This window comes from Crotalus tigris, unplaced genomic scaffold (genome assembly GCF_016545835.1).
Source record: "Crotalus tigris isolate CLP2741 ecotype Arizona unplaced genomic scaffold, ASM1654583v1 scf7180000017641.3106099, whole genome shotgun sequence".
Taxonomy (NCBI): Eukaryota; Metazoa; Chordata; class Lepidosauria; order Squamata; family Viperidae; genus Crotalus; species Crotalus tigris.
In genome coordinates, this window is record NW_024096535.1 from 2,983,636 (window position 1) to 3,006,904 (window position 23,269).

At 39.0% G+C, this 23,269-nt stretch overlaps 1 protein-coding gene across 4 annotated transcripts in view; it reads left to right on the forward strand.

The window, feature by feature from the left end:
- Positions 1-23,269, forward strand: part of CACNB4 (calcium voltage-gated channel auxiliary subunit beta 4) — a 128,671-nt gene that overhangs the window by 99,821 nt on the left and 5,581 nt on the right. For 3 of the 4 annotated variants that reach the window (XR_005555778.1, XM_039335441.1, XM_039335442.1), the window contains exons 4-12: positions 117-239; positions 3,827-3,957; positions 5,646-5,722; positions 6,854-6,873; positions 6,965-7,045; positions 9,741-9,799; positions 16,647-16,756; positions 18,194-18,345; positions 20,958-21,053. Coding sequence is in view for 3 of the 4 variants with exons in the window: in XM_039335441.1 (XP_039191375.1) it covers positions 117-239; positions 3,827-3,957; positions 5,646-5,722; positions 6,854-6,873; positions 6,965-7,045; positions 9,741-9,799; positions 16,647-16,756; positions 18,194-18,345; positions 20,958-21,053 (849 nt within the window). In the remaining variant the exon portion in view is untranslated. Of the gene's footprint in view, positions 1-116; positions 240-3,826; positions 3,958-5,645; positions 5,723-6,853; positions 6,874-6,964; positions 7,046-9,740; positions 9,800-16,646; positions 16,757-18,193; positions 18,346-20,957; positions 21,054-23,269 lie in introns of those variants that run through there. The other variant, XM_039335443.1, reaches the window with a different exon arrangement.

Sequence of the window (23,269 nt, forward strand, 5' to 3'; positions counted from 1 at the left end):
CATTCATTTCAGTTCTTCTATTCAGCATTAATCAAGTCATTTTAGTATTATTATTTTTTCATTTTATTCAGTTCCTTATCTCCCTTTCCCCCTTACTCAGTATATTTTTTTCCTAGTCCAAGCCTGTAGCATTTGCTGTAAAGACTAATGTGAGCTACTGTGGAGCGCTAGATGAGGATGTTCCCGTACCGAGCACTGCCATTTCTTTTGATGCCAAGGATTTCCTACACATTAAAGAGGTAAGTCATATAACCAAATACTCATTTCCCCCCCCCCCCGGAGCTTGAATCTAAACAAGGTTTGACTGTGCAAGGTACAAAATGAAGTGGAAAAACAGCCAGTGTTTTACCCAGCATGACACTCATTTAGAAAAAGACTGGCCCAATCTTGTTGTTCTCAAGAAGTGTTGGGTCTCAATTTCCCTAATTTTCAGCAACATGGCCTTTTAGTCATACATGCCTGGAATTCTGGGAGTTGAAGCCAATCTACCTCAGCGGCATTGCTTTGGGTAAAGGCTGGATGAAAGACTGCTATTAGGAGCCACTTATCTCGAGTGGCATTTCAAACAGCTTAGAACAGTGATGGCGAACCTTTTAGAGACCGAGTGCCCAAACTGCAACGCAAAAAGTATTTATGTATCGGGTGCCGGGTGGGCGTGGCCCATTGGGTGGGCGCGGCTGCCGTGGTAACGGCAGACTAGGTGGGACTAAAAAGTTCAGTCAATCAATTCCAACTTTGCGAGATCTTTTTTTTCCCGCGAGAAGTTGAAATTGATTGATTGAACCTTCTTTTTTTTTTTTTGCACATGGTGGCAGAGGCCTAAAGCGAAAAGGTTTTATAAAACCCAGCTGAAGGCCTAGGACTGGGGTGACAGCGCATGTGCCCACAGAGAGGGCTCTGCGTGCCACTTGTGGCATGCATGCCATAGGTTCACCACCACGGGCTTAGAGGTTGTATACTTGAGAACGTGACATTTGAAGCCAGAGAAGCCTCAGTGAAACCAAGTGGGGTTTCATGATTTTCATGATTCCTTGAACAACAAACAACAAAACACAAGCCCTTTCACTACTGGATTTCCTTAGTGAATAGTTGAGAATGTTTGGGACACCATGAGGAACAAATGATTTTATTTGTGCGTTGCTTATAAAAAATACTATCTTTGCATTTCATATTTTTAGAAGACATTGGGCCATAAAGGTAGCATATGAATCGGGCCTCAGTGCCTTCTGTCTTTTAATAGTCAACTAGTACCGGGACATTTATTATGTAAGTGGTTTAGTTCTTTTTGCTACTTCCATTTTGTTTGTGAGAAGAGATCCTTCTCTTCTATCCTTACTAGGCAGAAAGGATTCCATCTCATGCTAAGCTTTTCTCATTATTCCATGCAAGACTAATTTTAACAATTACAAATCTATATCACTGCAACATTACCAAATTAATTATTATTCGGGAGTACCATTAAGTTGAGTGGTAGTTATGGTAAAACAGGATGTACAGAATCTTGACCTTAGTTGCCAATTTTCAGATTCAATCTTGAGATGGAACTGGGTATGTCTTAACTTTGTTCAATGGAAAAATCTGGAACAAAAAAAATACTCGGGCAAAATCTATTTCCAAAGTGGAGCTGTGTAAGTTAGTTTTCTGTGGGAAAAAAGGATGTGTTCTCAATAATTTTTTTATGGAATTAACTTTCAAAGGAGGATCAGGAGGATTAGGTTACGATTGCAACTTTATGTTAATTTCTAATTATTATAGACAAAGAGCGTTTATTGCAAATAACCCGAGGAATCCTGCAGTTGGGATGATAGGTAAATAAGGTGCACACTTTAAGAGAGGCTCTTCCCCCATACTGGTTCTTGGTAGTATTTAAGTGGACTCTTATTGTTGAAACACAGTGCTTTATGGTACATATAATTGTTTTTAATAAGACATAAATTATACTCTCCTTGGTGTTTGATACTGAGCTTAGAAATTATGCATTAGAACAATGTCCAACTATATCACATACTCAGCCCCCCTTCCCTTCCTCTAAACAAGTTGATGGGAAAAGGATTTGATAAGTTTCTGCCATTGCTTAAACTAGCAGTTTCTGGAGGCTGTGTGTATTTTGGATCATAAGTCTTTAGGGACTGGAAACCCTTAACTGTTTACTTCAGACATCAAGCAAAGTCACTTTGGTAGCAAGCTGAAATGTCAGCAAGAATGGATAACTGCATATTGAAGATGTCTCATTCATCATCCATTAGATAATATATTATGTACTTTTAAACAGCCTTAAGTGGCAACAGTTATTGCAGTGCATAAACCTCTCATGTTCAGTTACCAATAAAAAGAAGATATATTTCTTCTGTGTACACTGCATTGTGCATCTATATTTGCTTTTATGGATTTTTTTTTGGTTATATACACTGCCCAGAGTCCATTAGAGTTGGGTGGCTAATATATTTGAAGGAATGACGGAATGAATGCATGCCTTGAAGAACATATGGAAAGTGCTTTTAATGAAATAAACATTGGTATTCATATAACATCTAATTAAATTAACTTTGTGAATAGAACAGACTTTTAAAAAAAGCAGTTGACTAGTCTGGTAGTCCACTTCCCAGTTTCCCCAAAACATCCTCATAAATCCTCACCCTATCAATTAATAAATGTATGAAGTGTTTATAATATAACAATTCTTGAACTTACATCTGTGGTGAATCCCACAGGTCTCTCGCTTTGCTATTCCTTAGTTACCTTCTTATTGCCTTGATCTGCTCAATAGAGGCACAAAAAGCCACTGCTTTATATCTGCACATTCTTAAGTGTGAATGTACTTTTACTAGTGGGGGAAATGGGAAAGGAAGATACAAAATTTTAGCAATGAGATATTGGCAAATGGAGGGAAAAGAAACCTAGAGGAAAAACACTCAAATAGGATCATAATTTGGTTCTTGCATGAATGCATGCTTACAGGTTTTGGTAAAGTAAGGATCTGCAGAAAGTTCTGTTGTAGGTAGCATAACATCAACATAAAATACAACTCAGAGGTTGGCATCCTTTGAGGGCGAATGTGTCGTTTTGAATGTGCCATGTCACTTTCACCAAATGTCTGCCCTATTCATAAAATCCCATGGTGACCGTGACAGTTCATAAAACACCCATATATTGTCCCCTGCAGAGGGCTATGGCTATCCAACACTTTTATTTTTTAGGAAAGCTTGCAAGGTTTATGTGGGAGCCATGTACATTCTTGTAAAATAAAGATTTCCAAGCTGGCACTTCATTTTGCGGAATACTGTCTTCTCATTATTTTTTTTCTAAATAAAAGAATGTTTTTAAAAAGTCATTGGAGCAAGGAGCCTGGCTAACTTCATATGAGATATCCAAGGCAACACTGTCCACTTCTCAGGAGATAGTCTACTGAAAGCACCAGTGTGAAACTAATTGTAGTTAAGGAGACTCACCTGATCTTCAAATTGAACAAGAGGGGTTCTTTCCTTAAAGTGATGGGGCCAGAACTAACACTAAATCTGATATGTTTTAAATTATATTTAAAAAGTCCATGGTAGTATAATTACATAAACTTAAATTGCATATTAAGATAGTTAATTTATTACTCCCTATGTGATTTAATCATTTCTCACATCTTCAGATTAAAGGTTACAGTTCAGCAGCAAAGCTACAGCTTTGATTTAAAATATTGTAGAGGTTATGTAGGAATCAATTATGTAGCCTTCAAGGAGGAATATAATAATGGGAAGAGAGAGCAGGACGAGGCATGCCAAGCTATGTGGAAAGAAGGGCAAACGAAAGACAGAAACAAACATTTCCTTTGTTGCAGAAATATAACAATGACTGGTGGATAGGAAGATTAGTTAAAGAAGGTTGTGAAATTGGCTTCATCCCAAGCCCATTAAGGTTGGAGAATATTCGGATCCAGCAAGAACAGAAGAGAGGACGCTTTCACGGAGGGTAAGATAATATACTGGTTTTATCAAAACTGTCTTTTTTAATATTAGCTGAAGTCAGCTTTTCAGTGATTTTGCCCAGAACTTGTAGTCTCAAAATATGGCATTTGTTTTCTGACAGATGAGAAGTTAATCAAACTGAGGCTAACAAAATTGGGACTTCAGGTCTTTGTAAAGGGTTAGATCACTGATCCTGAACTTCTGACATCAGGATGGACTTGACTGATCTCAAAATTTCCAGCTAACATAGTGAATAATGTTGTCCTAGATGGGAATAATGTTGCCCTAGATGGGAATTCAGTCATATCTGGAACACACCAGCATTTAGTAGGCTAGTTTTGGCATTCTATTTACATACCTACATATTCATCCTTAGAATTCATGTTTCTAACTCTTTTCTATAATCTTTCATTAAGATTAAAGCTTAGAAGCATCCTAGAAATGAATAAAGTCCAGGTGCCGTCATCTGTTCACGATTGATAAAAGATTTCAGTAGCCATATGCCCTTGTTTATGGAGAGCTATCACCTGATTGCCAGAAGAATCATGCTATTTCAGAGCATCCTGAGTTTGATGAGCTGCCCAGACCAAGCTAGTTTAAAGTTGTTTTTTAAAAAAAATAACAACAGTAAGAGCACAAGTGATTTGAAATTGCCCATCAGTGGTAATCATCAGAAGAGTAATTGGCAAGTAGCGGAAAGGTTGACTTCATTTCTGTTTAATCTGCACTTTGAAATGTGTTTTTGTTTTATCAGTCTTTATATTTTCTGTTTGGCAGTTCATAACACCTACTCCCCTATCACTGGTAGCAAATGATTTTAGATCTGTTACAATCAATAGTTTTTGCTTCCAAGGTCTATCCTTTAAAAATAAATAAATATGGGGCTAGGTTATAGATAGCATAATTTTGAAAATAGGTATTCTGAGTGAATGGAGGATGTAACGACATAAAATATTTTTATTTCATGCTATTGGTTAAAAATAAAGTTAAATTTATTAAATTTTTAATAAAGTTAAAAATTTAAATCCAAGTTAGAAATTTACAGAAATTAGTTGCATTCATTTGTTACAGTAGAAGTTTATTATTAGTGTAAGTTTTTTTCACCACATGCCATTGACAATTCTTATAGTACAAGTAGTACAAATGATATTTATGACACTTAAGGAGCACAGTTGGGACTGGCAGTTCAATTGATAAGTCATGTCAGTGAATTGGACATGATATGAATGTGACTTGGTATTTGACTGATGGCTTCTCCGTTGACTCTGATTGTCAGAAGCTAGTTGCGAAGCACGCAAATAGTGATTGTCTGACCATGGGACACTGCAATGGCCATAATGTCCACCACTTGCCAAGCACCTGAATCTGGGTCACCAGAACCAAATGACATGAATTATTTCCACCAACAAAATCAATTTTTATAGCCCTTCTAAGTGTAACTCTCCGAGGCCTCTTTGAACATAATGGCAGTTGTTTTAATGCCATAATCTCAAATCTCATGACCTTTCACTTAATAAAGAAAGTTCCAAGTAATTGCTAATATAGATTTTTAACCAGTCAACCTGAAATTAAGAACGGAAGGAAGCGCTGTAGGCCCATGTAACCTTCAGATATATGTAAATGGTACCAAAGTTCTGTTGTGCAACGTTCTCGCAGTGATCCAAACATTCAATGGGGTTCTTTATAATATAGGAAGTCAAGTGGGAATTCATCTTCAAGCCTTGGAGAAATGGTGTCTGGTACGTTTCGAGCTACACCCACTACCACTGGTAAGCTTTCCAAGTTTTCAGAGGAAATAAATTCCAAATAATTTTGGTTTCGCAGGTCTTACCTGTAGTTCTAATGCGAACCTGCCTTGTGCTGATGAGGGTCATATGGGTCTCTTAGAAGGACAAAGAACGCATCTGCGTGGATTGGCTCTCAAAATAATTGTACAGTAGCTGTGAAGGATTTTCAAATAGATTCTGCTTGTCCCTCCCCAAATTAAAGATTTTTTATCAAAATGTTTTGATTCCTAAACTCTAAGCTCTGATGTCTGCATGCATGTTAAATGTGAGTCTGTTACCATCTTTGCACCTTACTCACCATATTATCTTTTTTAGTTGTACGCCTTAGGTGGGGCATAAGGCAACCGTTGAAAAGATGTCTAATGTGTTCTTATTCTGGGGAAAGAGCGAGAGAAAGGGACTTGTAGTAGCATGGAGCATTCATCAGTTTACCTTGTGTTGGTGCCATGTCAATTCAAACATGTCAAATTACTGAGATTTTGTCTCGGGGACGATGGTCCCTGATAAGCATCTGTTGTCAAAGGCTTTCAAGAGCGGGATTACTGAGGGGAGAGGGGAGAGGAACTATTCGGGCCTAAATGAACAACTGGTGGTTCATGTACTCCTTGATTTCTCTCTTGAATGGCTTCCCAGAGCTCCCTGACATCACATCACTGAAATGTGGCACATTGATGAATTGTAGTAGATAATTTGGTGGGAAACAAAAGGAAATAGGTTATGTTAAGCCTCTGAGTATTCCAGTTGCACCCCTTCCGATGCCATTATTATACCCAACCCCAACCTCTTGAGCCTTGCTAAGTGATGAGGATAATAATCTAAAATTGCCATTCTCAGCCACAAAAGTGGTACCTGCTCCTAGTCGAAATAGAGATATATTAAAGGTGCAACTTTCTTTCTGAAAAATTTCTGGGAAGTGAGGAACAAGGCTGCTATCCTGAAGTGATAGTAGTCACATTCCTGTGGAAGGAAGGAGTAGCTGAAGACAGATACTGAAATCGTTTCCCAAGCAGAGCAGCAAGACACAGGGTTTTAAACCAAGCTATTTTACAAACGAATTCATGTTTGTATGGCTGCTGTGCAATTATGCAAACCATCTTATTTTTTATCTTTCAGCAAAACAAAAACAAAAAGTTGTAAGTATACAAACTCTGTCTAATGCCCATTAAAAATTTCTTAGTGTACTCTTGCAAAGAGTTGGTGTTTACTGAACATTTTTTCCCCCAGACAGAACATGTGCCTCCTTATGATGTCGTCCCATCCATGAGACCCGTTGTGCTAGTTGGCCCTTCTCTAAAAGGCTATGAAGTAAGTGCTCTTGGTAGGAACTGACATTTCAGACTTCTTTTAAACTATATCAAATGATTTGATTGCTTTGTGTGACCTGATTATAGCAACTTAAAGGTTGTCTTATGTTTCCCTCCCCCATCTGCTAACTACACAAATATATTTGAATTTAATGCTAATATTATCAAGCCAGCTGTGAAACTTGAGACACACACATCTGCAGTCGCTAGTTCGGGGAAAGCCACTTTAATGATTTATTATTGGGTAAATCTGAATCAGATAATGTAGTCAGACAGCCATGAAATGAATAAATCAAGATTTGCACAGAAAAGAGAACTGTCTTGAGGAATAATGGCTTTGTCAGAGCTGCAACATATTCCCTCCTTTTTTTTAAAAAAGTAACTGTTAAGGAAGATATATACTTTCTCGGATAAAATGGACAGCAATCTTTCATATGACTTTTTGTCTTAAAACAGAAACAAAACATATACATGACAGATGGTACATAAGAGGAAGGACATAGCTTTGCTCACTTGGAATTACCAAAAGATATCTCCCATGGTGCCTCCCAGGCCCCTGCTTTACTGTACTGTTTAATTTCTAGAGTGTTAGATTAATTTTAAACAAAAACATAAAAGTAGCCGGCTTGCTGCAGAGCATAGCACCAGCCTCTGTAACCATCTTTGTTTCCAGTGACTTTGCAATAGGTCCCATAGGTGTTCTCAAGAAGAAAAAAATGGTAGGAGACTACAGCCCCATACTTCGTTTACAATGTCCCTATTTACCCAGGAAAAACAAAGTTGGAGGGTGATTGGGAATCTCTAGGGCATAGGTGGGGAACTATGGCCCCTTTATGACTTGTAGATTTCAACTCTCAGAATTCCTGAGCCAGCATGGGAGTTGAAGTCCACAAGTCATAAAAGGGCCTTAGTTCCCCACCCTGAGGACAGGGATGTCAAACTGCCGGCCCCATGGGCCAGATGCGTCATAGCAAAACCGCGCCCATCCCATTGCCGACAATGTGGAAAAAAAGTTGCGATATGTTGTGACATGTCACATCACGTTGCAAGTTTGACACCCCTGATCTAGGGCAGGGGTAGGCAACCTTGGATCTTTTATGACTCGTGGACTTCAACTCCCAGAATTCCTGAGCCAGCCATGCTGGTTCAAGAATTCTGGGAGTTGAAGTCCACGAGTCATAAAAGATCCAAGGTTGCCTACCCCTGATCTAGGGGGATAGAAGTGGTAATGTAGAGATACTCCACCTGTGCACTTTTGGATAAAGTGTTTTGCAATTGAACCTACCTACTGTGGCAGCTATCTCTTTCTCTTCCCTTTCTTCCATGCAGAGTGGTCTGTTCTGGATCTACTGCTAAACCATAATTTACATACACAAGTCTGATGGATATGTCTCCATGATTGATGCATCTCGCTACTTCTGCATAACTGTGTTAGTTACATTTATGTTTGTATAGGGATGAGAGAAAGGGAGAGAGAGAAGAAATAAACTTTGGTTAGGTTCACTACTAGCTCTGACCTCACCTACTCTGGTGATGTGAGCACCTGAATATTTTCCCTACCCAAAGAAATGCATACTGGGATTACCTATTCCTGGTTTATGGATAGAAGCTGGGATCATGAAACATGGATTAAAGTTGGCCTGTTTGCTAAATCATAGTTAATAAATACGGCTTGGTTAAGTCCAGACCATAGTAGCTGGGTTAATGCATAACACTAAACCATGTGGTTTGTTTGATGGTGTTTCAGTTGGGTGTGCAAATCCAGCCATGGTGGTGGTTTCACATATTAAGACTTGGGGCCTATATAGTTTAGTAGAAAAATAAAATGCTCTCAATTTCTTGGGGATTTGGAGAACAGAAAAATGCATCTTGCAAAAGGAACGAGATAAACTAGCTGTCATTAAAGCTACTTCTCACCAAATTAAGTGGAGTTGATTCTTTCTTCCATTTCTATCCTGCCCTTCTATCCTGAATATAGGAATATGGGTGCATTTAAGCACTTAATTAAGTAAGATTTGGCTTTATTTTCCCCTTCCAACTCTATAGTTTAAATCTCATTTAGAGAACAACCTGCAGCATGAGCCAGCAAAGAAGAATCGTTTCTCATAGTTTCTGGCAGGTGTAAACTGGACCTGAGGATTGCCAACATATTCTGGAAAGCCCAAAGAGTTGTGTATAAAAAAGCAGACCAATCTGTGACATTTGTGTTCTCCTACTTGCAAGTGCTGAGGCATGGCAGAAAATCTCCAGGATCTACAGTATTGCAGAATATTTAGATCTTTCTGTCTAACTAGAAAATGTTTGTTGAAGGAGAAGTAATTCGCTAAAGCAGTGGTTCTCAACCTTTTTATACGGCGACCCCGGTCATAAGGATGCACTGCGCATGTGCGGCACCGCCCCATGCGCGCCCCCATGCGCAACGTGCATGTGTAGCGCCCCATGTGCTGTGCGCATGCGCGGCGGCGCCCCCTGAGGGAAAAAATGGCGGATCGCGTTGTTTGGCGACCCCCGTAAAATGGTCGTTCGACCCCAAATGGGGTCGCGACCCAAAGGTTGAGAACCGCTGTGCTAAAGGCATCACAATTAATGTATAGAATTTGAGTATCTGCGATGCCTTACTTTTCCATCTTTTTCGTTTACTTGAGAATTTTTTTTCTCAGTTATCTTATTACTGCAATCTTTTTGATCTCTGCAAGGTGACAGACATGATGCAGAAAGCCCTGTTTGACTTCCTGAAGCACAGGTTCGATGGGAGGTGAGTAGTAATATTCTTTTTCCCTCTTTGTATTCATAATTCTCCCTAGATCAGACATGTCAAACACAAGGCCTGGGGGCCGGATGCAGCCCGTGAAGTGGTTTCATGTGGCCAGCAAACCATCTTGGAAACAGTGAGGGAACTGCCCCCTCTGCCTTGGCCCTGGCCCAGGCCAGCTGGGAGCCAATGTACAATGTTGTGGTGGCTATCTATGCTGAAACGCATTCAGTCTTAGCTCCATAAGTCCCCCCCCCCCCGCATGGCCTGAGAGGAACAGTGAAGCTCCTCCAGTGAACCATGCCTTGGCACTTGCCCTGGTCCCACCCCCTTCTGCCAGAGACCCTCAGATCTATCCCACTCCTGCTCAGGCCCCCACAGACATCCTTGACACGAACAAAGTAGAGCTGGCCACACCCACCCAGTAGGTCACACCCACTCCATCCACGCCCACACAGTAGGCTGCACCCACCCTGGCCACACCCACTCAGCCCCCTGAGGGCAACCACAATGCTGATGCGGCCCTCAATGAAATTGAGTTTGACACCCCTGCCCTAGATGGCTTCTAGATGGACATCTCAGGCAATTGTATTATTGTACTCTGTAACTGATTTCAGCTGGTGGATCGCAGGATTTCATAATGGCTGACTTCATGACACTGCCATAGTGTCAGAGCATGGGCAATCTTATTGTGCTGAGGTAATCCAGGAGTAAAGACAGTAAACAGTGGTCTATATGAAATGGTGGTTTATCTTACACTATCTACAATATCATACACCAGGAACAATATACATACACGTGTTAATACAGCAGGCTCCAACACACAGCAGTTAACAGCAGGAAAGAGAAGAGAGAGAACACAGCAGCAGAGCCTTCCTTTTATGCAAAGACTCCTAAAGGGATATAAACCTTGCTGAGTCATTCCCATCATTACATCATACATCTCACATTATACAAGCTGGTTAGCTGGTTAGCTGTTAAATTATTACCTTGACACATAGCATTAAGTATAGAAGCATACATGAATCACATATGTCCATTTATTTTATTTTTTATTTAAAGTGTTTTTATACCATTTCATTAATTAGTCTGTTATATATACTTAATAGGCCTACCTGATTAGATATTTTAGCATGCAGTATAAATACCCAAAATAAATAAAATCAGACTGTTCAGTTAATAAGCATATCTGCCATCTTATGCCCAGTTTTCTTGCAGAATTAAACCCGTTGTACTTATTTTTTTCCGTATGGATTCAACTTGTAAAATATGTACTGAATTTTTTTAAAAAAATGTTTTTCACTGAAATGGATATTTTAAAACGAGTTATTGAGCTTTCTGTTCAGTAAAGTTAGATGAAATTCTGTTGTTTCCGCTAAAAGAAAAAAGAAAATACAAAATTTGGCTCAAACAAATGTGGCCACCTAATTCATTATCAAAGGAGTGAGAACTGTTGGCCCAAATTCCTAGGAATTAATAAAACATAAGGCAAAATTTTCTGGGAATAAGAAAGTAAAAAATGGAAGTAGTTTGGAAGTCTTTTATTTTTAATTTCCTTGGCTTAATCATGCTTAATCATAACTGTGGTTCTCTCACTTATGTGAGCCCTATAAAATTGTGCAGGGTTTTTTTTTTTTTTTGACAAAAGTATTCGCTCCCATTAGTCTAGCTTTTTCACAGAACTTACTCTCTGAAGAATCCATGGCTGATTGCCTAGTTCTATTAATCTGAAGCTAAATCTTGCTTGTTCTTTGTCTCAGAAAGATTATTTGCATGTTTAATAATTTCAGATCCAGGCTTAATTAACTTCTTCAGATTACAGCTTTAGGATTTCTCAAGGTTTTCTCTCCTCTAAGCATTCAGTCACTGTTCTGGCTCCTTGGGTAATCCTTACCATTGAGCTGGATGGAACAGGAAAACATCGCCTCCTGGAGGAAAGATATATACTGTATCTCACTTTAGATTTTAATATCTGAAGTGGTCTTTGGATTAAGGCAGGGGTGTCAAACTCGCTACGTCACGTGACGTGTTGCGACATATCGCGACTTTTTTTCCATTGCCGGCAATGGGGTGGGCGCGGTTTCGGCATGACGCATCCGGCCCGCGGGCCAACAGTTTGACACCCCTGGATTAAGGGGTCTTTGTGAACAACAAAGTCTGGGTTGAAGCTAAGTAGCACTGGGCTTGATTAATATTGGGATAAGAGAAGTCCACAAAAAACCACAGGACTATAGGTGAGACTAAGATATCAGAAAAAGATCCTAGAAGAAAGCAGTGGTGTCCGTGAAAACATCTACTCTCTTCAGGGTTATGTCAAGAGCACAATGAACTTGGGATGCCAGCAGGAACAGGCCCTCTGGAAGGTCCTAACACACAATCTGTGTATGATTGATCTGTGGTGTGCAAGCAGTGATGAGACACGCACCATAACTTCATGATACAAACACCAGGCCTCAGGATGCAAATATATAAGGGTGGAGTCTATGTCATGGCATCACCTCTTGCACTATGCCTAATCTTGGTTTGTTGCAGGTGCTTATGCATATTAGACATGTTCATGTTTGATATACACATATTTGCCATTAAGAAGCTGTTTTATACTAGCACCATGTAACTTCTTGAAAAAATTATGACAGCTAACAGCAATTAGGAGTCTGGATCTGAAGATGGGAGGGATTGGAGAATAGAAATGCTAGTAGTATAGAAGTGCTTATAGATTCATTTCTGTCCCACACTTGCTCTCTCACATATACATATCCCACAGAAACACAGACTGGCTCATTATGAAAAGAGATCAGGATATATATAGATGGACTGGCAGGATGAACCCAACTCAAGACAGTTTGGAATACTATGTAGATAAGCAAATCTCTTCCCAGTTTCTTGCTGATAAAAAGTCACCATGTTCTTATTATGAATATGAAAATTTATAATCTCTGAAAATACAACTTCCTTACATTGCATAAGAATCCAAAGTAAACTTCAAAGGACTGGCTCTGCAGTGAGTGGTGTCTTATATTCATATTTGCGTACATCATAGTCAAGCTGCATCTAGTGCAGAGGTCTTCAAACTTAGCCCTTTTATGACTTGTGGACTTCAACTCCCAGAATTCCTCAGCCAGCATGCCTGGCTGAGGAATTCTGGGAGTTGAAGTCCACAAGCCATAAAAGGGCCAAATTTGAAGACCTCTGATCTAGTGATTTGTGTCCCAAAGCCCTTGTGGAACTACTAAATCTGAAAACATGATAAGAGCTCTTGACGCCTCGACTAGAATTCAGAATTTTAAAAGACATCTTCTTGCATCAAGTTTGCTCCCATCCATCTTCTGCCTATCTCAAGGATATTTTATTAACAGCACCTGTAAATCCAGTGACAGCATTTCCGAATTTTGAAACTGCTTTTTCAGTTGATCTTCAGATTTACTGCTTAAATATTTCTGCGACATTTTCTTAATCTGAAACAATGACACCAAACTAAGATTGAGTTTATGAAGAGATTTAATTACATTTTTGTTTTAAAAAAATCCTTGCAAGATATATATTTAGGAAGTATTGGCTGCTTAGCCAACAGCAACTACTACTGCATTTTACCTATTTTCCTGAAGTTCATCTTAGCCTTTACCTCATGGAATGATTCTCTGATATCTTTTCTCTGATACAGAAGCAATAAAAATACTGAAATATTCCTCAAGACTGTTGCAAGGATTACTGAGATGTAATTGAAATCTATATGGAAAAGTGCTTTATGAGAATACAGTAATATATATCAGGAAAAGAATTATAAGAACACTATTAATTTTTCTTCCACTCCACCCGAATATATTGGTTGTGCTATTGATCTCCTGTGTACTTGTTTTTTGCCCTTTAGGCTACATCAGAGGTCCACAACCCTTTTGATTTGGTGGCCTGGAAAGGGAGGCAGGCACTGTTACATGCTCAAATGGGCCATGTGTGAGCCCATGCGCAAACGGGGCCACACGACTTTTCCCCCGTTGCCGGCAATGGGGTGGGTGTGGTTTTGGCGTGACGCATTTGGCCCGTGGGTTGGCAGTTTGACATGCCTGGTTTAGGTGGTGGTGCTCATTAGTACTTTCACTTTGCCCTCTCCTAGAGCTCTGAATTATCTTACTTACCCAAAGCTTGTTGCCTGGTTATGAGAAAGAAACGTTTATATTAAGTACAGAACACAGAGCAAGCATTTCGTCATTCCTGCTGACAGATGTCGTTTGGTGTAGCATTTAGCTGTGAAAACTGGGCATCATTGTTTTCCTATAGGAAACCATGGTAACTGTCAATGGCAAGTCAAGGGTTGCTATGAATAAATCCTCTGCTCCTCAGTTCTTTTTGTGCCACATGTGAAAAACAACTGAGGGGCACCATAATCCATAAAGATCGGCCTGGTCTATTTGGCATAAAAGGAAGAGATTTCTCTTAGGCCAGACGGTTTCACCCTTTCTGCTCTAAAGAAGAAAGTCCTGACAAATTGAAAATAGGCCTAAATGTACATTTTATTGGAATGTTTCCTTCATCTTTAGTAGGTTTCTTTAAATAAAATATCTCCAGCTTGGTGTCAGCTCCCTTCTCGCAAAGGCAGGATAGCACTGATTTATAACATCTGGGAAGATAATATAGTAGATATTGATATAGACGATATAGATACACATCTATGCATCTAGCTGTCTATCATCTATCCCTCCATCCATCCATCACCATCCATCACCATGCCAACATTTGGAAGATAAGCATGATGTGTTGGCGGAAAAAAGTACAGTAATGAATATGGATGTTGTTGAATAATTCTGATACTAATTGTTGTTTGTAGTAGATTAATATGGTAACTGGCAGGGTTTGCATATAATGGCTTAGCATTACAATGGTGTGAAAATAGAAGACATAAAATAATCAAGGTTGCCATCAAGTTCTTTGCTGTTGTGATTCCATCCTTACAGAATAAACATGTGGAATAAGAATGCACATGGATTTATTTCTTAATCCTAAATAGTAGAGATGGGCTTTTTTATACAGTATCTTTATATAACTTTTATTCAAGATTTTTAAACTAATAAAATGAAAATAACAGAATGTACTGAAAGTGAAATTCAAAAAAAGGAAAAAATGCACAAAAAATAGACAACTTTTGATCTTTGTAGCAGTTTTATATAAACTTAGTATTATTTCTCATTTAAAACTGCACACATAGTTCATTTCTTCCCATGTCCAGCCCTTTTCATGTAGCAAATCTAAAAATCGGCAGTTCATTTCTGTTCATATTCAGCTAAAGGTTCATAAAAGGTTTCCAGAACTTTATAAAAGATACTTATTATCTTATCCCTGATCAAACTTATATTTTCGTTTCTCTTCTGCAGTATTCTGCCATTAATAAGCCTCTGCTTAATATTGAGAGGTTGTAGGAACTGGTCTTTTAGCTTCTTCCTAACAAGGTGCACTGATATATTTCTTGGAGCATTTCTTGATTTTTCATTCCTTGTATTGATTCACTTTTGCATCCCCATCTTCTTCCATATTGAATTTTTTTAAGGTTTTATCAACCTTCTCTTTAATATCTTCACTAGATTGTCCTGCAATTGCTGTCCATCTCGAACAGAATTGTTTCATTTTTGAATCAAGTAGTATTGTCACATTGTCAAAATCTTTTCCAATCTCTTGGTTTAATGCTTCTGTGTTTATTTGCTTTGGAGATTCTTTATTTTTATTCAACCCCCCCCCACTCATCTTCAATACAGATTCTTCAATTTTTTAAATTAATATTTTCTTCCTTGTTTACACATTTTTCCTGCATCCATTCTTCTTTATTCCCCCCCCCCCCGCTTTCTCTGTATCCTCAACTCTTTGGACCCATTTAGCACTCTGTAGTTTTATAGTCAGATAATGTTTCATAACTTTCCCTTATCTCTTTGCTTAACAAAACTAATTGTTTTCTTTGGCAAATCTAAACAATCCTTTTCCCCACGGAACTATATATTATTTATTTAATTATTTCAACAGGACTTTGAAGTACTGGGAAATTCCAAACTGAATTCTTTAGTTCATTTTAAGTATTCCTACTTTAAATTCTTAGCCAGCTTTTTTCTTTTTATTATTTTTAAATCTTTGTTTGTTTTTATTTACCATAGTCTTAATCTTTAATCTTGGTCAAAGAAACCCTCCTTATGCTCTTCTGCTCAGAAGATCTCTCTCGGGTTGTTTTTTTAAAAAGTTATATTTCAAATGTGCTTTAGAATGTGGGGATTTGAGTGACCCCAACATCTTTAAATAGGTTCTGCTGAAGCTGTAAGCCTGATGTTTCTTCCTTGGCTCTCAGTGGTCATACTTGTGAGGAGCCTTGCAAACGTCTGCAGATCTCCTCACAAGGAGCTTCCTTCCAAAGTGCACATGGGCAATTTCCTGGCTTCTCCTTATCCAGAGAAACTCCACTGCCTCAGGGTTACCACTTGATCACTAGTCTTCCCCTCAGCATTGTCTCCACAGTTTGTAGGCACATCATTTCTCATTTTCCCCACCCTGAAGTCCCTTTTTACAATTAGTAAATATTAATATTACATTTTAAAATTAAATTGAGGGGACACATTATATACGGAAACAGTGAACAATAATAGTCTTTGCGTTGTTTTGCTTTAGGCTTGTTAGCATTGATGGTGATGGGGTTGTTAGTATTATTCTGCTGGCTTATTAAACACTTTCAGTAAATTTAATCGCTTTTGCTTTTCAGCAGAATTGTTTGCCTCCCTGATTGTACAGTACAGTGCTTCTTTTAGAATATTGTGTTGTAAATAACATTTTTCACAAACAACTTGCATTTAAATCATTTTGTTCTGTCTTTTTTTGGTAGGATATCAATAACTAGAGTGACAGCTGACATTTCTCTTGCCAAGAGATCTGTTTTAAATAATCCAAGCAAAAGGGCAATAATTGAACGGTCAAATACCAGGTCCAGTTTAGGTAAGTTTTTTCCCCCAGAAATAGATTGTGATAGTTTTGCATGGTGATAGCTATTCCCCCCCCCCCCCGGGGCCCCATTTTGTGGAGGAGAGGAGAAGTATTATCTTCTGTTACAAAAACATGGAATTGCCATGCTCTGATCATCTCAAGAGAAGAGATAAGGAGCTGGACAAGACAGTGGGAGCCCTTAACTCCTTCAAGTCGCACAGTTCCCAGAGGCCGGTGAGGTCCCATAGATTGGGCCTCCTTCAGGTCCCGTCGGCCAGACAATGTCGGCTGGCGGGCCCTCGGGAAGGGCCTTTTCTGTGGTGGCTCCGACCTGGTGGAATCAACTTCCCCCCGAGGTTCGAACAACTCCCACCCTGCCGGCCTTTAAGAAAGCCATTAAAACTCTCCTGTTCCGGCAGGCCTGGGGCTGATGTCCCCGGGGGGGGCGGGATATGATCGGGCTCACGGTATGATTGTATTATTTTATTGTTTTATTGTTAGATGATTGTTTTAATTTTGTACGCCGCCCTGAGTCCTTTGGGATTGGGCGGCATATAAATAAAATTAAATAAATAAGTCCTCAAGAGGCCTGCCTTGGATCAGCAATTTTGGGCAAAAACTGTCCTATTCCTAACTTTCTCTTTCAGAGGAAGATGGTAGCTCAGCATTACCAAGGATTCTGGAAAATCAGATTGCTTATATTGTTGGGCAACAGTTTTAGCCCTGAACATGGGATGGAAACCACATTTACAATTCTTGTGGATGACAATCTGCTAGATCTCCTAGTGGGCTTTAGTGTCATCAACCATGGTGGGGTTTTTTTTTGTGTGTCACTGTGAGGGTTGGGAATTGAGAGCACTTTATTATAGTAGTTCTGCTCCTCCCTAAGGAAGCAATTTCAATTGGGAATAACAGGAGAGGAGAGATTGAGCCCCTGGGACTCCAGTACCAAGGTTGCCCCACTCCCTATTTTACTTAACATGTAGGTGGAGCTAGTGGGAGAGGTAATGTTTGGTACAGGATAAAGTATGTAGATGCTAAAACTTTTCTTTTTCTTTTTTTTTACCACCCATCCTATAATTGTAGCTCATTATTTGTTTTCTTTCTTAGTTCAGTTTTGCATTATTGGTGTTAAATACATAGTGATTAGAAGGCGTATCTCTATATTAGGTGGATCTTCTCCACAGTGGAAATACTGTATATGAAGTTCAAAGTTGTAAGAAGAGAGAATGAAACTTCTCAAGCTTCATTCTCTCTCCATACAACTTTGAACCTTTCAAAGAATGCTGTGTCTTATTTTAGTTACCTAGAACTAGAGATGAGATCAAAAGCTTCAGGATCAGAAATTACAAGTTCAGCTAAAATGCTGTCTTTGTGTAAATACAAGTACTTTGGTTTGTTCCAAAATATATTACTCATGTTTTCTGTTTGTTTGTTTTCATTTTTCAGCGGAAGTACAGAGTGAGATTGAACGAATTTTTGAACTGGCACGATCCTTGCAATTGGTTGTTCTAGATGCAGATACAATCAACCACCCTGCACAACTAATTAAGACATCATTAGCTCCAATTATTGTCCATGTTAAAGTGTCATCTCCAAAGGTTAGCCTCTTTGTCTCTTGGCCTTTCTCCATTCATACCTGTCCTTGTAGAAATATTTTTCTTTGCTGTGTGCGTGGCATGTTGCCTACATCTCATCTCTAGCCTATGATTGAGATAATGCAGCTTTAAGTTGCCCTTAGACATAATTTCGCTCTTCAATGCACAACACCCCAGGGCAGCTGAAGATTTGTAAAATCTGTTATGTTTCACCAGGTATTATACCGGAGGTGATGTCAAGCGAACAGTAATAGGCGGGATCAGAATCCACCTCTGTAATGTAATAGTGGAATCTCATTAATGTAGACACTCTTTGTCCGAGTCCCAGGTCAGCCTCATCTGCCATTATTTCTCTGTTTTTCAAAAGAGCTGGATAGAGTCATGCTTTCCCAGCAGCCTATCAAAATTGTATAGTAGAGCTGGGCTGCTCAGCATGTAGTACGTACTTTAGTTCTGTAGCCTTTTTTCAGTTTGGCACAAGATTGAAATGGTAGAATGATGTGACTATTCTGCTACCCCATCAGTGCTTCCCTAACAGAGCAGAGAAAAATCTAGAAGTCAGTATTTGCCAATAGAAAAAAAGGAAAGAATATCGCTGGCAACTTAGAGATTTGCAACAGGCTGATGTAGTTTTCTTCCAACTCTGAAAAAGCTGGCAGAACTCAGGCTCACTGTGTTTGTACATTCTGTAAATAATACGATTTGAAATATTTTAAATGGGGCTTTGAATACATGTCTTACAATTAAATATTTTCTTGGTTTAAAATGAATATTTTTTTACTAAGAATAATGAAATAACTTTAAGTTATGTACTTAGCAATTGTTATACTATTCAGCTCATTTCCTGTCCCAACAAGATAATTTTCATTACGCTAAGATCTGCTTGAATTTGCATAGTGAGGGCCAAGATAATCAACAGATGAAAAGGATCAATCAGAATCCCTGAGGAAATTCAGGAGCTCCTTAATTAGCTAAAACAAAACACCAGAAATATCACAGTTTGTTTTCACATGTGAAATATTGTTATCCTTCAGAGGTAACAAACAATACTCAAGTATGCCTAGATAAAATCCTGGACTGCTTACGAGGAGAACAAACCTTCTCCTTGCAGATGATGATGATGTATCTCTGATCTAGAACGAAAAAGCATAATTTGGTAAGGAGTAAAGACAAACTTTCTTATATTGGATTTCTGTTAGGGATACACTCATGGAGAAGGTTCAAAAGTGGTCGCTTCTTTCTTAGCTTCCTATTTACTATGTTTCCCTCTTTGGTTTTGTTTTTCTACAGCATGGGCTTTTATTGCCTGCCTTTTTGTAACATTGTTTTCTAGAAATACTGAAAAGTTTATAATCTGTGACATTACTTAGTACATCACATCCAATTAGCATTTAGGTTAGGATAGTTTTGCTAGTAGAATCATGATAGCAATAGCACTTAGACTTATATACCTCTTAACAGTGCTTTACAGCCCTCTCCAAGCGGTTTTACAGAGTCAGCCTATGGCCCCCAACAATCTGGGTCCTCATTGTACCAACCTCAGAAGGATGGAAGGTCGAGTCAACCTTGGGTTGGTGAGGATCGAACTGACGGCAGTCGGAAGAATACTGCATTCTAACCACTGTGCCACCACTGCTTTAATGATGATAATGGGCATAAATGATATGAGCTGATATTTCTTTGTTTACAACATCTAGGTTATTGGCAGGGAAAGACAACATTAAAATGATGGATTCAAAACACTATTGGACCAGAAATTTTGGATGCACGAGCATGTATAGAAAAGAAAATCCACGAGTAATTATTAGGTTCTAGAGAAAGAATGCAAAGGAATGTAGCCCTTGAACAATATTTAATCCAAATCATGAAAGAGCACAAGTGATGTGCCTCTAAAAATAGAAATTTGAGAGGTACTTGGAACTTGACTGATTTATATTGACTTAATATAAAAGTGGAGAAAATATACCTTTGATTAGAAACCACCATAAATGATATTCAGGAAATATTCTGGTCTGTGGTGGAGAATGCTATGGGATTGGACTATTATTTTTTCCCAAAGAAGAGCTTATTTTCCACTGTCTTTGTCTTCTGATCTTAAGACAAATGTACTTTGCTACTCATTCAACTATTCATTTTCCTTCAACTTTCAATGCAAACTCCTTTCCTTTGGTGAAATATGTCTGAAATCATCCTGTTGATATCATTTCTTTCTTTTATGCTTTTCCTTTGAATCACATTCAAGTGTAGAGGTCAGATCATATGGATAAAATTATTTTATTTTGGTATTTTGCAAAGCACCTGGTTTTTGTTCTTAAACTAAATACTAATAAATACTAGTCTAGGCCTAGATAAGAGTTCAGCCAGTGGTCTTTGTAGACAGCATGTTCCAAGAGGATCCATTCCCCTGGGGCAGGATTTACTCAGACTTAATTTGACCGTAATGTACACAGATTCAGCAACAACATTGAGAATTCTAGCAAAGGAGGACAAACTTATATAGAGACGCCACAAGCTTTCGAGTTTAATAGGTGAAGCATAAAATGCAAAGTATCACATCGTTAAAAAGCAGTTTGACAGCCATGAAACAACCTATTACTTTGCATTGTCTTTTTCAGGTTTTACAGCGACTGATCAAGTCAAGAGGAAAGTCACAGAGCAAACATTTAAATGTTCAGCTGGTTGCAGCAGATAAACTTGCACAGTGTCCGCCAGTAAGTTCAGGACTGCATTTTTAAAAATTATAAATATAAATATAGAGATAGCAGAATCTTTTGTATTAATGTAACACTGTTTTATTTCCCAATAAATTTATTTTCGGGAAAAGAGAGTTACCGGTATAAAGGACAACTGATCATTGGCAAAGAAGTTCTTCTCTTTCCATCTACAGCCAAAAATCACGGCCTGGGCATGCTGGCAACTGCACTTACTGTTTGTTTCTTTAACAGCCCCACTACCTTTCTACCCACAACACCAGAGAAATGTGCCCTAGGAAAATGGAAGACCTCTGTGAGGTCCAGTGCATTACATTTTCCTTATTAAGTAATTTTCCATGATTTCTGCGTTTATTGTAATGAAAGGCAAGACGAGTGCCTGATGTTCAAACAATATAATTAACTACTAAACTGAAAACGAAAAGGGTTAACTGTGCATCTCATTAGATTGCGTGAACATCCACGAAAGTATTTGAATGTAATGAAACCATCTGAATTACTAATGCAGAAGAGAGATGAACAGTAAGGTGGCTCTACCCATAAACCTTAACTCTCTTAGTTTGGCTTTTAGTACAGTTTATAGTAATACTTTAATCGGTGTTGTTTTAATGTTTTAATTATTTTTTACTTGTTTTATAACTTGTAAGGCACCCAGAATCACCTTGTAGGGGAGACGGGCGGCATAAAAAAATTAATAAATAATAGCAATAGCACTTAGACTTATATACCACTTCACAGTTGCTTTACAGTCCTCCCTAAGCAGTTTACAGAGTCAGCATATTACCCTCAGCAATCTTGGTCCTCATTTTACCGACCTGGGAAGGATGGAAGGCTTAAGTCAACCTTGAGCCGGTGGGAATTGAACTGCCAAACTGTTGGCAATCACCAGAATTAGCTTGCAGTACTGCATTCTAACCACTGCCCCACCACGGCTCATAATAGTATGTTATGTAATAACATAACAATAATATACATGTATTTTGGGAAAAAAAACCCAGCAGATGTGTATGCTCTGAGTGAGAAACAAAGTGTCCATGAAACTTTGAGCATCTGTATTTTTGTCTTGTAGTTTTATTCACAACAGGATTGAAAGCTGACATTGCTCAGGAACTCATATGTAAAATTTTTGGCAACTGCTGAAATCAACAATCACTCTTAGACTAGAGAGTTTTTAAAGAAACTTATCTCCTACGCTGACTTTCCCAGTTGATATTATTTGTTCAATGATTTCACCCTTTCCAGATTAAAACAGTACATACTGTTCATTTAACGATTGTTCGAAGTTTTGACACTGCTAAAAAAAAAATATCACTTAACAACCAGTCCTCACCCCCAAGATTGTCATAGTGTCCTCACAGTTACATGATCAAAATTCAGGTGCTCGGCAACCAACAATAATTTACAACAGTTGCGGCATCCTGGGGTCATGTGATCACCATTTGCAATCTTTCTAGGGGGCTTCCAACAAGGAAATTCAATGGGGGAAGCTGGATTTGTTTAACAACCGTGTGCTTTGCTTAATGACTTCAGCAAAAGAGTCATAAAATTGGCGGCAACTTGTTTAAGGACCTTATTGCTTAGTGATGGATGTTCTAATCACAATTGTGGTCATAAGTCAAGAACTACCTGTACTTATTTATTGACACATAGTTTCCTTTACACATACCAGATCCATTGAGAATATTGGTTTTTGAATCCATCTATACCAGTGGTGGCGAACCTATGGCACACGTGCCAGAGGCGACACACAGAGCCCTCTCTGTGGGCATGTGCACTGTCGCCCCAGCTCCACCTCCCCCACGGCCCCCTCCTCACCAGTAGCCCCCCCAGAGGAGAGTTGCTCCTGGGCATCGCCCATGTGGAGCAGCGCAGCCAAGGACTGGCAGCTGGGCAGTGGGGACAAGACGCGCGCAGATGATGCTGCGGGGCGCGGGTGGAGGGCGTGGCCACCATGGTATTGCAGGGCCGCCTGGGCAATCTGGCAGGCCACGGAGGCGGTAGGTGGCCCTACGGATGGGCCACCATTACTGATCTGTATAGTATATTATAGACCACATTTTTTTCTGTATATCTGGCAGGTTTGTGTGTGCTTGTGAACAGAAGATACGTTTTAACATACAGCACAAGGGTTTTAACTTCATTAATTTACATTGTATTGTAAACCTAGATTCTGAAGTAGAATATTAATAATTAAGAATCATTTATCAGCTCCAAAT